We start from the raw sequence: 14,886 nt of genomic DNA on the forward strand, positions 1-14,886 counted from the left end.
TTTCAAATAATGCAAAATATATTTTCCTATATTGTAAGTTAGGAACAACTCCCTAAATGTGCACTAACTGATGAATAAATAGAATGTGCACACCTACCCTAGGGCATGTGAGCCAACTGATGCCTGGATGGATGGTCCAGAAAATTGTGCTTTACGACTTTTTAAGGCACTTATCTGACTCATAAAATGGATTTTGTGAAAATGGAGGTGTAAACATGCCTGTCCCAATTGAGGAACAGGCACACAGAGCTCATAGTTTGAACCTTGAAATGATATCACTCAATGCCTAATAAAGCAGTAGATTTGTTAATAACAAGCTGGAGTGTAGTTGTTAAAGTTAGCAATAAAGTAACTTCCAGAAAAAAGGCATAAACTTTCTGAGTAAACTTTTAATGGGTGCACAATTCTAGGAGAAGCATCTGGGAAAATGAAAACCATTAAACCTATTAAAGATAAGGTCGAAATAACAAACCTTCAATGAGATTACAAGCAAGCACAAATGTACAATAGCAGCTACTACCCTACACTAGGTTAAATAACCTCATTTGAAATTAAATGGAATTAAATACATTAAAATCAGAGCCGTTTTGTTTAAAAAAAAAAGGGGGAGTGCAGGGAAGAGTGCACACAATTATTTTTGCATGGACTAAGGCACATCTGCCTCTGACCCCATGGCTGCAATTAGAGTTAGAGAATGAAGAAGCTTGTGAAGCATTACAAGAAAATACTTCGCCCTAGAAAAAAAACACACATTCTCTAGCTCCTAGTAGAATGGCGTAGAACACCCGCATTCTAAGCCTAAAGTAACAATAAAGATAATATAATCATCAGCTTCCACACCTCTTACTCCGAATTGTATTCATTTTTGCAAAAAACTCCTCTCTATTCTCCTTCAACGAGATTCAAGAATACTAGGCTGGTGAATTTGACCTCTAACTTTTTATAGGTGCCAATGACTGTCTCCTTTTCTTTAAACATCCTGTGAATTGCAAGCCATTTATTTATGAAGCATTCCTAATATGTCCTACAAATTTGTTCTACAAAATCTTTTGGAGAAAATTGAAGGTCCTCCATGTAACCAGTAAATACAGTGCATATAGGACATAAATGGGAAACAGTGTGAATACTAGCGGCACAGGTAAGTGCGGCAGGGGGGGGGGGAGCCGACAGACAACGGAATAGATATTATTTATGTAATTAATGATACCTATTCCATTATCTATCGACTTCTTCCCCCCTCCAACCCCGTCCTACCCTGCCGTGTTTACCTGTGCCGGCCGCCGGCGTAGAATACCTCAGCATAGAGGACCGCATCCACAAATAAGACTTAAATCTCTAAAGGCCTGCGAGTCCATGTGCATGCTGTTTAGAACTCCCAGAAATACTTTGCGTCCAGGAGTTCCAAATTAATGCTGTAAGCGTTCAAGTGCAGAGTCTCCCCACCGCTCAGAGTCTGCATGCATAGGGATATGGAGCAAGAGACATTTTCTTTTTTGTTTTCATGGAAATTCTATACAAAGTCTTTTCTTTGCACACAGCCACATGAAAATTGAGACTATTGGTTGGGGCACAGTTAATGCACCATTTTGATTGGGGGTATTTGTGAGTCATTGTGGAAGTGCTAAGTGTGGGAGTAAGCATTGCAAATATTTGTGAATACTCACAAACTTATAGGTGTTGACCTCATTTGTGCTGCCCAATTGTGACCACTGCCTGAAACATCAGGAGACCGCCCATAACTACTCCTCTGATTTTCTCTTATGAATCCTAAAATTTGGCAGGTGTGACAGAATTTTTGTAAGTGAGCTCTGTGTAACTGGCTTTATTATAACCTTATAATAATACATGCAGATTCCGGATTTTCCATTTGTAAATCTAATATATGTACAGTAATCTATTTGTGAATCAAGTCCCAATTTGTATCAGTTGCTAGCCTTTATCTATAGTCCTGAACATTAAGCGTTATGAAATTTCAAGGGAATTATCTGACTCTTGGAGATTTTGTACATTGTAAAAAGTCCTTTTAGGGTTGCAAGTCAATTCATGTGATTTTGTAACTCCTATTGTTTGCAACGGCCAAAGGATTTGTAGATCAGGCAAAAAGCTACAATGTAAATGTAATTCAAACCAAATGTCTCAAAATATTGTCCCGGATTTAATGCTCCCAAGAAACAATGGTTACTTACTTTCTAAAGCAGTGTGATTTTGTCTTTAAAAACTCAACACACAGTTATATAGTAGAAAAGTTTCATGTTCATGAATTGGAACCAATGTTTCCAAATGGCAATACGTTTTTGATTTTGATAGTTCAATCTGCCTTGCTTAAGTTTGAAAACCATCAGTACACATTTTCTAATTTTACGCAATTGTTATGAAATAGGTATTCTATGACAAACTATTTTTTAATGTATTGATTGATAATTCTAAGATCACATTGGCTGAGTGTACAGTCCTCTATTTGAGAGGATTTTGCCCCAAATGAAGAATTATTCATATACTTTGGCATTTATTTTTACAAGTCACAACCTACGTATACCAGAACTTTTTGATCTTTAAAGTTTGTTGTGTTTTTGTATTATTGTACTAGGAGGTATTCATTAGTAATTAAATCTAGTGCTGTAAAGCAATATGTGATTACGTACTGAATGATTGATTGGAAATCTTCACTGTGAGGAAACAGTATACACTTGCGAAAATTAATTATTTGTATGACTGAGACTACTTGTTCCACTTGAGAGTGATGCATTAGCATTCTGTGATCAGACATGTTCAACACCTGCTCTCCTCTAGAATGTTTTGCATGACGGGGAATGTGTTTGTGACCCAGTTTCTAGGTTCTTGTGGATTACAAATGTTTCACAATTGTTTTCTTATGCACATCTGTGTATATTCTGAATGCGTTTAAATGTGTTTTCACCTTTCCTTTTTAGGAGGAATATTTGAAACAGTGGAAAATGAACCAGTTAACATTGAAGAATTAGCTTTCAAGTTTGCAGTCACCAATATCAACAGGAACAGAACCCTGATGCCCAATACGACACTCACCTATGACATTCAGAGAATAAACCTTTTCGATAGCTTTGAAGCCTCCAGGAGAGGTAATTTTTTGTGCTTTTGATTCATTGATTTATTTAGCGATAATCAATCCAGTGTTTTGCCCCACTGCTGTCAATTTTCAATCTTATTCGCCTTACTTTTCTATATTTGTAATTTAAGGTAAATCAATGTAATGTAATGTAAGCTGGTATTTATACCACGCAACTATCACTCCAGGGAGCATCTTGGCGCCTATGCTGACCAGGAGAGATCTAAATACTGGTCAGGCTGCTTTCAGTAGTTAAACCAGGATGTTCATACTAGTGCTCTAGCGCAAGTGTCAGGGAGATTTAAGGACTAGGTTTTCAGTGCCTTTCGGAACTCAGATTCCCGTTCCATAGCACGGAGATGCGGGGGGAGTTTATTCCATGCCTTTGACCCTAGGACTGGCAAAGATTTGCCACCCTTTGAGCTGAGTCTAAACGCCGGGACAGTTAGCAGGTTAGCATTGGAGGACCTCAGAGTGCGCGAAGGATGGTATCTGAAGAACCTCCTTTGTATGTACTTTGGTCCATGAGAGTGAAAGGCCCTAAAGGTAATTAACAGGACCTTGAACAGGAGCCGTTTGACCAATGGTAGCCAATGCAACGTATTTAGTGCGGAAGACGCAGAATTAGCACTGAGCCAGCCCCCTGTACAGGTTTGAGCTCAGAGCAGAATTTCTCTGTAATTCTATGTACAAACTGGCATTTTGTAAGACATGCGTGGAAGAGGTGTGGTGCAGCGGCCAGGGCCCCTGATTCCAAACCACAGATTTCACGGTTCGATCCCTGGTGCCGACGGCAGGTTAGTCCAGCACCATGTGACTCTGGGGAAAAGCTCGCTTAATCTTCCCGACGGCCCCCAGCACCTTGACACCCTCGGGTAATTGTGCACTTTACAAAGACTGTATTCCATTTTTATTTCAGAGGACTCTCTCCAACTAAATTTACACTTATTAGACCATCCAAAAGATGAGGGCCAAAAAGACCATAAGACTGTAGCCCCAGAGGTAAAAAAAGAGGAGCTAGTTTGTTTGCCTAACATCTCTTGCTGCTCCACATCATGGCTATATTTCCCTACGAGCTTACCAGTGTCAGCACTCAGAGTGGCATGGAAGAATGGTGATCCAGCTCCAGCCCTCTCAGATGGAAAAATAATCACCCTCAGCTGGCGACAAAATAAACAAACACAAAGTGGACAAAGGAGAGAAACAAATCCACAAACAATTGCTGGCCCATAACTGGTGCTTGGGACTGCCACCCTCAGACTGCTTTTTAAGCTGGCCATTATCTGTAGTGTTTGCCTGCCAAGGAAGCATTCTGATTGGTTGGTCAGTCTTGAGCATTCCATTTTACAAAAGCACATGATCCTCCTCAAGGAATATAAAAGCGCTGCAGTAATTGCTTCCCCATCCAGTTCTACTTAAGTTGTGGTACTCGATGGCATCCTGCTACCATCATTCAGCACCTCTCAACATGTCACACTGCACAGTGCTATCTGCTTCATCATGCTTTCTTTGCATTACCTAATCCTTTAGACTTTCATATCTTTTATTGGACTAACTGAAAATTAGGACCATGTGCAATTTGCACTACACAAGCATAATCTTACTTTATCCCCTATTTTTGGGCTACACAAATCACACATTTTTTTGTGCTCAAATTTTCTCTTGTGGTACACTTGGTTCAAGCACAACGTATCTTACAGGAACTTTGAAACTGGCGGTGCATTGTAGCTGCATGTGCTCCTTTAGTTGAAGCTGGTATCTCATGAGTGTTATGCAAGTGAGGGTACACCGCACATATGCACATGAGTTCCACGCAGACTGCCCTAACAGAATATGAGTAAAACCTATACTCTTTGAGAACATTGTATTACTTGTGTGGGGATTGGGGGGGGGGGCACACAAACCTTTCTAACTCTACTGAAAACAAAATACAGATGTACAAGGAGGAAGCATTTGACATCACACATAGTGACTATTAATAGAGGATTAGGGAGAAGGGAAAATGCTTTGATCTTGATTATAGAAAATACACGTTTGCTTCTTCCTCTGGCTCATGAAAAATACATCTGTGAAGATGAACTGTGCATGGCATATGGCCTGGAAGTTAGAATGTTATCACACCCTTTAACAACATAACAGAAGGATAATCTCTATACATTTAGGGAGATGAACTGACAGCATGTGGTGAAGAAACATAGAAATGTTAAAAAACATATATTAAGTGTGCTCTCTTTGCCGAGCACTTCAAATAAAACATTTGCCTTAAGTTATGTTCTCAAAGAAGACATCTATCTATTGAACATTCTTATTACCCAACTATAACAAGTGAGGTGGATGAATCTATCTCATGCAGTCTTCTATGAAACCAGAAGAAGGACAATACATACTGGCAGAAGTCAGAGTAACTGCTTTAGGCCTATTGATCCCCTATGGAAACACTATAAAGGAACTCTATTAAGTAGCATAAACCTCTATGCCCATTGAACCAGCTCTCTTCCATGGGAGTACAATACCCGTGGTTGCATGGTGTACAAACTAATGGTGGCAAAAACTACAGCCTCAACAATGACTTGTTATCATGCCGAAAAGCATGATTTTGTCCCACAAATGAGCACCCCCTTTCTACCTAAAGCATTGATTGTAAAGTATGAAGGTGATTAAATGTGTAACTTAACATATACATATAGGGTATCTGTCGAGGAAGTCCATAGATGTGGGCTGGGGTTCGAAGATTCGGAGGCTTCTACAATTGCTGTGAACTCTCCATGCGCGGTCTGATGAATAAATTCACTCGAAATTCTCTGTTGTTCCCAAGGGATGCGATACTTGGGATCAAATGTTAGAAGGTACTCAGTTGTTCATATGCCTAGGTCTTATCAATGATTATCAACACACATTCCAATAGTTACTATGGACATCCAAGAAGGTTTGCAAGTGTTTGTAAGTTCCTGTTACCAGGGTTTTTAACAAGCAAACAAAGAATGCACCAGCTCAAATGGGCTGATGTGCTGGCCTATTGAGACAGCTGCTTTGTGCATTAATATTTCAAGATTGGGAAGCAGCAGGGAACTAGGAGCCTAATGTATTAAGCCCTGTTCGCAAACAAGTGTACTTATTGCACACCAACTGGTTTGCAAACAGAGCTTTAATTTGCGACGCCTTACAAGACATGCATTAACAGGAGATTGCAAAGACTCCTGCCTTATGAATACTAATGAAGAAGAAGGCATTTTGTAACTCCTTCTGTAAGCCTGTTAAAATATGGATGGGGAATGAAAGGAACATAAAGTCAAACATCTATACATTTTAATTCATTCTGAGAGCATATATTTTAATAGCAGCCCATATCCCCTCAAATGAACATGTGCTAAATGTTAACATGAATTCAGTGGTCCCTTGGTCCATTCTCTTCTTTACCATGACCACTCGCCATGATATCAAAAGAGGAAGCTGTCTCTAAGACAGTTTCCCCTTTGAAAGTCATGTGTTAGTAACTGAGCAATGGATTGAGACTGCAGTAATTGTCTCAAACCATTTAACATGGCATTGCAACTCAAAAATAAGATGAGAACACCCCTTTCACACCACCTCCTATTTGTGATTTGGAATGATTCGCAAAGGATAAGTTTAAGTCTGAAATAGATTTCCAGCTTTCAAAGTAATTTGTGTGCATTCCAACATAGCTTTTTGCAGTTGTTAAGCCTATTACTTTGTGAATTCCAGCTTTGGGGAACAGCTCTTGTGCATTGGGCCCTAGGTATAGCTCTGTTTTTTAGGGTTGCAATTAGAACAAGAATGGCAAGATAGTAGTAATCTTTTGTTTTTCTAGATTCAGAGAGAAAAATTAGAGGTGTGGTCACAATAGCAGATATTTTTCTTACTGGCAAGATTACAATCATATTTAAGGGCTTCCTCAGCAGATACATCACCACCCCAACTGGCACGAAATACAGACTGACCACCTGGAATCTCCTCTCCACCCAGGAAATAACCTCCCACAGGTCCATTCCTGAACCACAACTTTCAGATCGGAAACCAAAGGATCAGCCAGGAATGCCTTTCCCTGCTTAACATCTCTATCACCACCGCAACATTTCTCACTGCTTGGGGTAATGCCGGTCGGACCACTACTTAAAAAACACTCCGCTGACCCCAGCAAGCTCAGAAACTACTGGCCAATATCCCTGCTCCCAATCCCAGCGAAGGTACTGGAAAAGATCATAAACAAGCAAATCATGTCACACCTGGAGCAGAACCAGCTACTTAACACCTCCCAATCCAGCTTCTGCAGCAATCAGAGTACCAAAACCTCCGTGATTACAGGCACTGACGGAATTCGAAACCTCCTTGACCGAAGAGAAACAGCAGTTCTGATCCTCCTCGACCTCTCAATAGCCTTCAAAAATTTATCCCACCACATGTTGTTCAAAAGACTCGAGCACATCTGCATGCAAGGGGACGTGTTCAGATGGATCACCTCCTTTGTCACCGGAAAAACCCAGAGGATCCACTTCCCACCTTCAAACCCGAGGAGATCAACCCCACTGTACCCCGGGTTTATCCCTGAGCCCCACGCTCTTCAACATATATATGACTCAGCTGGCCAACATAATCAGATCTCAAGGTCTCAACATAATTTCCTACGCAGACAACACCCAACTCATCCTCTCACTCCCAGATGACCCCACCACCACCAAAACCAGGTTCCACAGATGCAAGACAAGTTACGCCGACTGGATGAAGATCAACTGCCTGCAGCTGAACACTGGCAAGGCTGAAATACTGATCTTCAGTAACAGCAACAACACACGAAAGGACTCTTGGTGTCCAACAGATCTAGAAGCCACACCCACTTCCTCCATCCATGCTAGAAATCTCAGAATCATCATTGATAACAAGCTCGCCATGAAATCACAGATCAACACCATCTCCTCTGCCTGCTTCTTCACTCTGCACATGGTTCATACTTGGCACCCCTACACACTATCACCTCATCCCCGGAATTCCAAACGACCATCAAAACCAGGTAGTTAGAATAAGTCTCCAGGACCTGCAAGCACCTGGGTACCCCCTGATTAATTGATGTGATATGTGATAAAAAAAAGAGTCAATGCGAAAAGTGATTTGGCATTAGAAGGTCACAGAGCTCTGCCTTAGCTGGCAAACACATATACCGTACAGGATTCCTTATTTCTTATGGTACATGGTGTCAGTCTTCAATTAACCCTTTTAACCCTGCTGCTATTGCCTCCTTGCACACGAGACGCACTGCGACACAGGCTCTCATAACCATCCAGCTGGACTACAGCAACACCCTCTACATAGGAATCAATGCACACCTCCTACAGAGACTTCAGACCATACAGATCGCCGCAGCCAGCCTCATCCTCGGCAACTCCACTGGCTCCCGGTACAGAAGAGATGCCAATTCAATCTGCGGACTCCCGCACACAAGGCACTTGAACTTCCACCACCATCAAGAAGACTATGCTCCACCTCCCTCTCACTTGACCATACTCCCTGCATCTATCAAAGCAGAAGTGGAGGATGCTCCTTGTCCCACATTACAGCAAAAATCTGGACCAGCCTACGTACGCAACTGTGAACTATCACCTCATCCCCGGAATTCCAAACGACCATCAAAACCAGGTAGTTAGAATAAGTCTCCAGGACCTGCAAGCACCTGGGTACCCCCTGATTAATTGATTGACTGTTTGGAACAGAAACCAGGGGGTGGTTTCTAAAAGGTATTGGAACAAGGAAGGTCGTAATAACGTGGGGAGGAGGTGGTATGATACCTGGGATTTTTCCTATTGTGGTGAATATTTTCGGTGTGCATTGCAGGTCCAACCCAGGTTTCAAGAGTAGAAACCCTTCAATCTCAAACAAAACTGGATTGGACATGAGTTCATTGTTAGAACTTGTCAAAGTACTTTCCATTTTGTGTATATTTTTACCTTATTATAAAAGATTTTCCAAAGCAGAGATCATGTATAAAAAAAAATGAGCAAGACAGTAGAAGTCAAAAATGTGATAAAAAAAAGAGCCAATGCAAAAAGTGATTTGGCATTAGAAGGTCACAGAGCTCTGCCTTAGCTGGCAAACACATATACCGTACAGGATTCCTTATGGTACATGGAGTCAGTCTTCAATTAACCCTTTTAACCCTGCTGCTATTGTCTCCTTGCTGCAAAACATGTGTTCAGTGCATACAAGTATTATTATCCTTATGGTGGAAAGAAAACAAATTATTACGCAACTTGTAATGTTTGGCAAGTACTGGAGTCACCTTAAAATTGCACACTACCACCTGGTAAAATCAACGCAGTAGCGTGCAGTTATGAGTTAAATTTCCTGGAATTGGTGTTTACCTTGTGGGACTGATTTGTCTGGTCATAAAACCACATAGAATTTGTCATTCCATTGGGTTTCACTCACACATTTACCCCCTTCTCTGAGCAGGTTGTTAATGTATGTGTAAACTTATGGATGAGGTGGTGTGTGAGAGGAGAGTGGGCGGAGTAAAGGAGGAAAAGAGAAGATTTAGGGAATACAAGTATTCATATCAAGTGGAGGGGAACAGCAATTGATAACTCTATCTTATTACAATTACGTTTTAATGCTGCTCATAAACGAGCAAGGACTTCATGCACATTTGTTTCACAAAGGAAATTCTGCGTTGTGGTTACTAGGCCTCTCTTCTAGAGGGAAGCAATTTCAGTGCAGCCCATATAGGCTGACACTTGTAATATCGTTAAGTCGGGTTCTTAAACTTCAATATAGTTTTCAGACGAAAGACGGTTCAAGGTAGATCAGGTCAGTTCAAGGAGGAGCGAGCGCAGGCAATTCTTGTTGGCTTTTTCAGGTTATCCCCTGCTTCAAATACCTTGTGGCCAGCTGGTTAATAGAACACACTAGGAGCACAAACAAATGATTGGTTGCAAAGGTAATGCAGTTCTTGCATGTACTATATTACTTAGGTAGTAACATGTTTGCATATGTTCTATAAGCTTCTCTTTTTTATTAATGCCTGGACTTCCCAAATGGCTAGATACATGTCAGGTACATAAGGTTTTCCAAATTTAACAATGGAAATACAACCACCCTCAAGAGAAACAAATTGCTAAATTGCATCAAATACTATAGTCATTTCATCTACTGATTGCAGTACACTTTTTAACTTGTTTGGAAAAATATGCGGCACTGATTTATTTAGAGGGATGAGTGATAACTTTTAGTGTTTTTTTTTATATTACTTGAGACATTTTCCTCCCCTGCTTAGCCATTTTATTGCAGCCTCACTCTTTGGGTTATGTTTCACCAGAGCTAGTTAGAGGGTAGCTGAAATGGTGGCAGTATTCCCCTGTCTTCAAATTATCATATGTATTTCCTCTGCTGCACTGTTCTGACTGTATGTCTCCTTTTAGGTTTCAAGCTCTAAGAGTTACGTATGTGTGTGTGTGTGTGTGAGGGAAGGTATGAGATGATTGGTTTCAGAACCTTCTTTCTTCTGATCCTCTTGTGCATCCAGCTCTCCCTATCCTATTGAGCGGAAGCTAGAGAGGAGTGTTAGCATGTCCTGATCAGTTCCTACCTATTGCCTCTTCCTGCTCAAGGAGCTAAGGGGCATATTACCAAGGGCATTATCGCCGCATTCGCGGGACTTTTTCCCGCTAATGCGGCGATAATTTTATCGCCCTATTACCAAGCTGTCGCTAACACCAGTTAGCGACAGCTTGTAGGCGATAGCGGGCATTTAGGGGCCCACTTTGCATGTCAGCGATAATTATCGCTAATGACATGCAAAGTGGGCGTGCCAAGATGTTAGCGACTGAAAACAGTCGCTAACATCTCTAACTCCTATTAACAACTTTTGGAAATATTTGCGCTAAGCGCGAATATCTCCAAAAGCTAACGCCTGCTAAAAGCAGTTCTTAGCCATGTTATCCAATGGAAGGTGGATAACATGGCTAAGAGCATTGTCACGATAATGCATGAATATCGCTGATTTTTCAGCGATATTCATGCATTTCGCAGGATTTTTACCGCTTTTGAGATAAACCTTGATAATTTCAAGGTATCTCAGCTGTAAAAATCCTCCGTGCTCGGCGATATTTTTTTCCCGCTAACCAAGTAATAGCGATAATTATCGCTATTGCTTGGTAATATGCCCCTCTGTTTTACATGGGAAAAACAAAGTAGGAAACCCCTAAGGGAATTACACCCAGGCCTTTCCACCAAGGCTCTGGCCCAAGACAAAGGCGAAATCCTTATTAATGCATTTTAAAGTGCTTGCAAACCACTCCATAACAACTTCCAGTTCTTTGCTACGATTTGGGGATTTAAAAGTTCAGCCACGATGGCTTGTGAATTGTGCAAGACAATTTCAATTCCAGTTCATAGATCTTTGTTCGGCATTACCACCCTAAAAGCATATAAAATAAAGAAGAAAGAGAAAAAAGTCTGAATATTCAATAATTAAAAAAATATTCAAACAAGTGAGATGAAATTATTAAAATGTACTAAAATTCATTCAATTACAGTGCAATTAACATAGTCCAGCTATATTCCTTAGTGATGAGTAGAACACCTCTACAAAAGTTGCTAGCCTCATTACATCAAGTTTGCAAATCTAAAAACAAACGCAGACAAAAGGGGAAGCCCTTGGCTAACCCTTCAGATGGCTAAAGTTTTTTGCCTGATCCTCCACATTTGCAACAAATAACATGAGATGGCAAATAAAATAAATTGACTGGCATCACTTCTCAGGATCCTAATCAGTGTTCAACAGTCCCTAATTCCCAGGTTACAGCATGACGGTAGAATCCACTTCCTTCTGTATCCATGGTAAATTGGACAATAAATTATAAAATTTTCTTTGGATTCAATCACAGAGTGGCATGGTCCCTATCTGAAATCTTTTGAAATGTTTTGGCTACAGGATGTTAATCTCATCCAAATATCCTTCTATGAGTTAATCATCTTTGAACTCAAGGAAGGAAGCTGTGAGGCAACCGACCCTAGCATGCTTTAAAATCATATCCTCAATATAGCACCAGTATATCTCCTTTAGTGTTCCTCTAAAGACCCCAGTGGCTTCTGCGTTTGGATCAGAGGTTCCCACACCCTATCTTCTCGATCAATCGGCATTTTACAACCCTGAGTCTCAGGATCTTAGAAGCACCAGCTAGCCCCAGAGCATCCTCCAGACTCTTTTGGTGTGGCAGTAGTTCTGGGGTCGCCCAAACCCTACACCAATATAACATCAGTTTAAGGCCCATCTTATCAGAAAGAGATCTGATGCCCAACACAAGCCGTAGGTGAATGAGGGAGGTAATGATGGGAAGGTTAATAAGGAGTCGCAAAAATGAATTTTGATTATCTCCAGGGTGCTTAAATCCTTATGGCCCCAGATTTCTCCACCATGGATCACTGAAATAATATCGAGGGACAAAATATCGACTTGCCAAAATATCGTTGACAAAATATCGACAGTCAAAATATCGAGTTTGTATCTACAAACAGGTAAGTACAAAAATATCGAGTACAAAATATCGTTAACAATAATATAGATGTAAAAAATATCGACTTTATTAAAAACAGTGTTAAATTAAATTAATATTAAATTTTAATTACTAAAATATACTTAAAAATACTTAAATTAAATTATAATAATTAAATAATAAATGAAAATAATAAAAATAATTTTTTACAATCTTATTTGTTGACCCTGAACCCTAAAAATACCCCTTTACCCAAAAACCCAAAACTGACCCTGAACCCTAAAAATACCCCTTTACCCAAAAACTGAAAACTGACCCTGAACCCTAAAAATGCCCCTTTACCCAAAAACTGAAAACTGACCCTGAACCCTAAAAATACCCCTTTACCCAAGAACTGAAAACTGACCCTGAACCCTAAAAATACCCCTTTACCCATGAACTGAAAACTGACCCTGAACCCTAAAAATACCCCTTTACCCAAGAACTGAAAACTGACCCTGAACCCTAAAAATACCCCTTTACCCATGAACTGAAAACTGACCCTGAACCCTAAAAATACCCCTTTACCCATGAACTGAAAACTGACCCTGAACCCTAAAAATACCCCTTTACCCTTAAACTGAAAACTGACCCTGAACCCTAAAAATGCCCCTTTACCCAAAAACTGAAAACTGACCCTGAACCCCAAAAATACCCCTTTACCCTAAAACTGAAAACTGACCCTGAACCCTAAAAATGCTCCTTTACCCAAAATTTATCAATATTATTTAATTACCAATTAATTATTAATTAACAATAACAATAAAGTAAATATATTAGCACATTAGCTGTAACTATTTTAATAATTAATATTATTTTTTCCCAATTAATTACTTAAAAATAACACAAAATTATATATATTAAAAATTTACTCTAATTAATGTAATTAACTAATTACAATTAATTAATTACCAATTAATTACTAATACAAAATATGTTCAAAATTATATTAATTAATTAACTAATTAATATTAATTAGTTATCAATTAATTATTAATTAAAAATATTAACAAACATATATTAATTAATTAATTATTATTAAATTACTTCTCACCCTATTCCCCTATAAACCCACAACCCGCTACAGAATTACATTACGCAAATATTATAAAAACAAAATTCATTTAATAAAATATTTTATAACATTAATACACACTTTTCACACATATTATTACATAAAAATACACTATGAAATATTATATATTATTAAAAATTCGATATTTTTGCTATCTATATTTTATACAGTCGATATTACTTCACTTACCTGAAAAACGATATTTTTGTAGTCGATATTATGTCCAGTCGATATTTTGTCCAGTCTATATTTAAAACTCGATATTATGTCCAGTCGATATTTTGGAGTCGATATTTTGTCTGTATACCCTCCACTATAGAGGGTCCCCCTAAAGGCTTGAAGATTATAAATTTGGAGGGCTAGGCATACAGGACGAAATGAAGAACCTTGTTGGGACTTTACAGAACCCCCTGTATATTGCTCCAGCATGAACCTACACTTTTTGATGTGGGGTACCCAGTCAAACTGCTCCTTGAGAGTGACCCCTAGAGAAAAAAATATGTGGACTCTTTCCAGGGTGACACCATTTAAAGTCAGATGGGAACGAGCCACCGAGCAGGGGTTGAAAATCCTGTATTTAGTTTTACTGAGATCCATCTCAAGGCCCCTCTGTTTGCAGAAGATTCCAAATGGATTCAGTATCTTCTGTATCACCTTCGGAGATTTAGAAATCAAAAGAGTATCATCTGTAAAACATAAGGGCCTGGGTCTTCCCTTTAGTTATACTAGGGGCTTTATTCTCACACAAACTAAGCTGGAACCCTAAATCATTATTGTATAAAAGAAATAAGGTTGAGGCTAGCACACTCCCTTGCCTCACGCCCTGATTGCATTAGCACAGGCAGTATTTAGGAGACTCTTCGGCGGCTTCAGAATTTCCATCTATAAACAAAAACGGGGTTGACCCTGTGTCAGTCAGAACCTGGGTGATTGATAGTTCAAAAGAAAAGTTGGTTCTGTTGGGTACGAACAACACTTATTTTCAACGTTATTGTTTTATTTTTTCGTGGTCTTGTAAACCAAAATACAATACCACCTGAATAACTGGTACCCCCTCTGAAAGAAAAAGGGCAACTTCTTACAATCAATGAAAGAATAGCCTACAAGTGACTCTATATTCTCTTTATATTAAATGAATCATACTCTTACAAAATAATTTTGTCTGTACAAAGACTGTCAATATC

The 14,886-nt window shown here is 39.5% G+C and overlaps 1 protein-coding gene across 4 annotated transcripts in view; it reads left to right on the forward strand.

Annotated features, from left to right (window-relative positions):
* GRIK1 (glutamate ionotropic receptor kainate type subunit 1) overlaps positions 1-14,886 on the forward strand; it is a 959,769-nt gene that overhangs the window by 365,838 nt on the left and 579,045 nt on the right. For all 4 annotated transcript variants that reach the window (XM_086934009.1, XM_086934011.1, XM_086934010.1 and 1 more), the window contains exon 2: positions 2,931-3,098. In XM_086934009.1, the coding sequence (XP_086790135.1) occupies positions 2,931-3,098 (168 nt within the window). The remainder of the gene's footprint in view (positions 1-2,930; positions 3,099-14,886) is intronic.

This window comes from Lissotriton vulgaris, chromosome 8 (genome assembly GCF_964263255.1).
Source record: "Lissotriton vulgaris chromosome 8, aLisVul1.2, whole genome shotgun sequence".
Classification (NCBI taxonomy): domain Eukaryota; kingdom Metazoa; phylum Chordata; class Amphibia; order Caudata; family Salamandridae; genus Lissotriton; species Lissotriton vulgaris.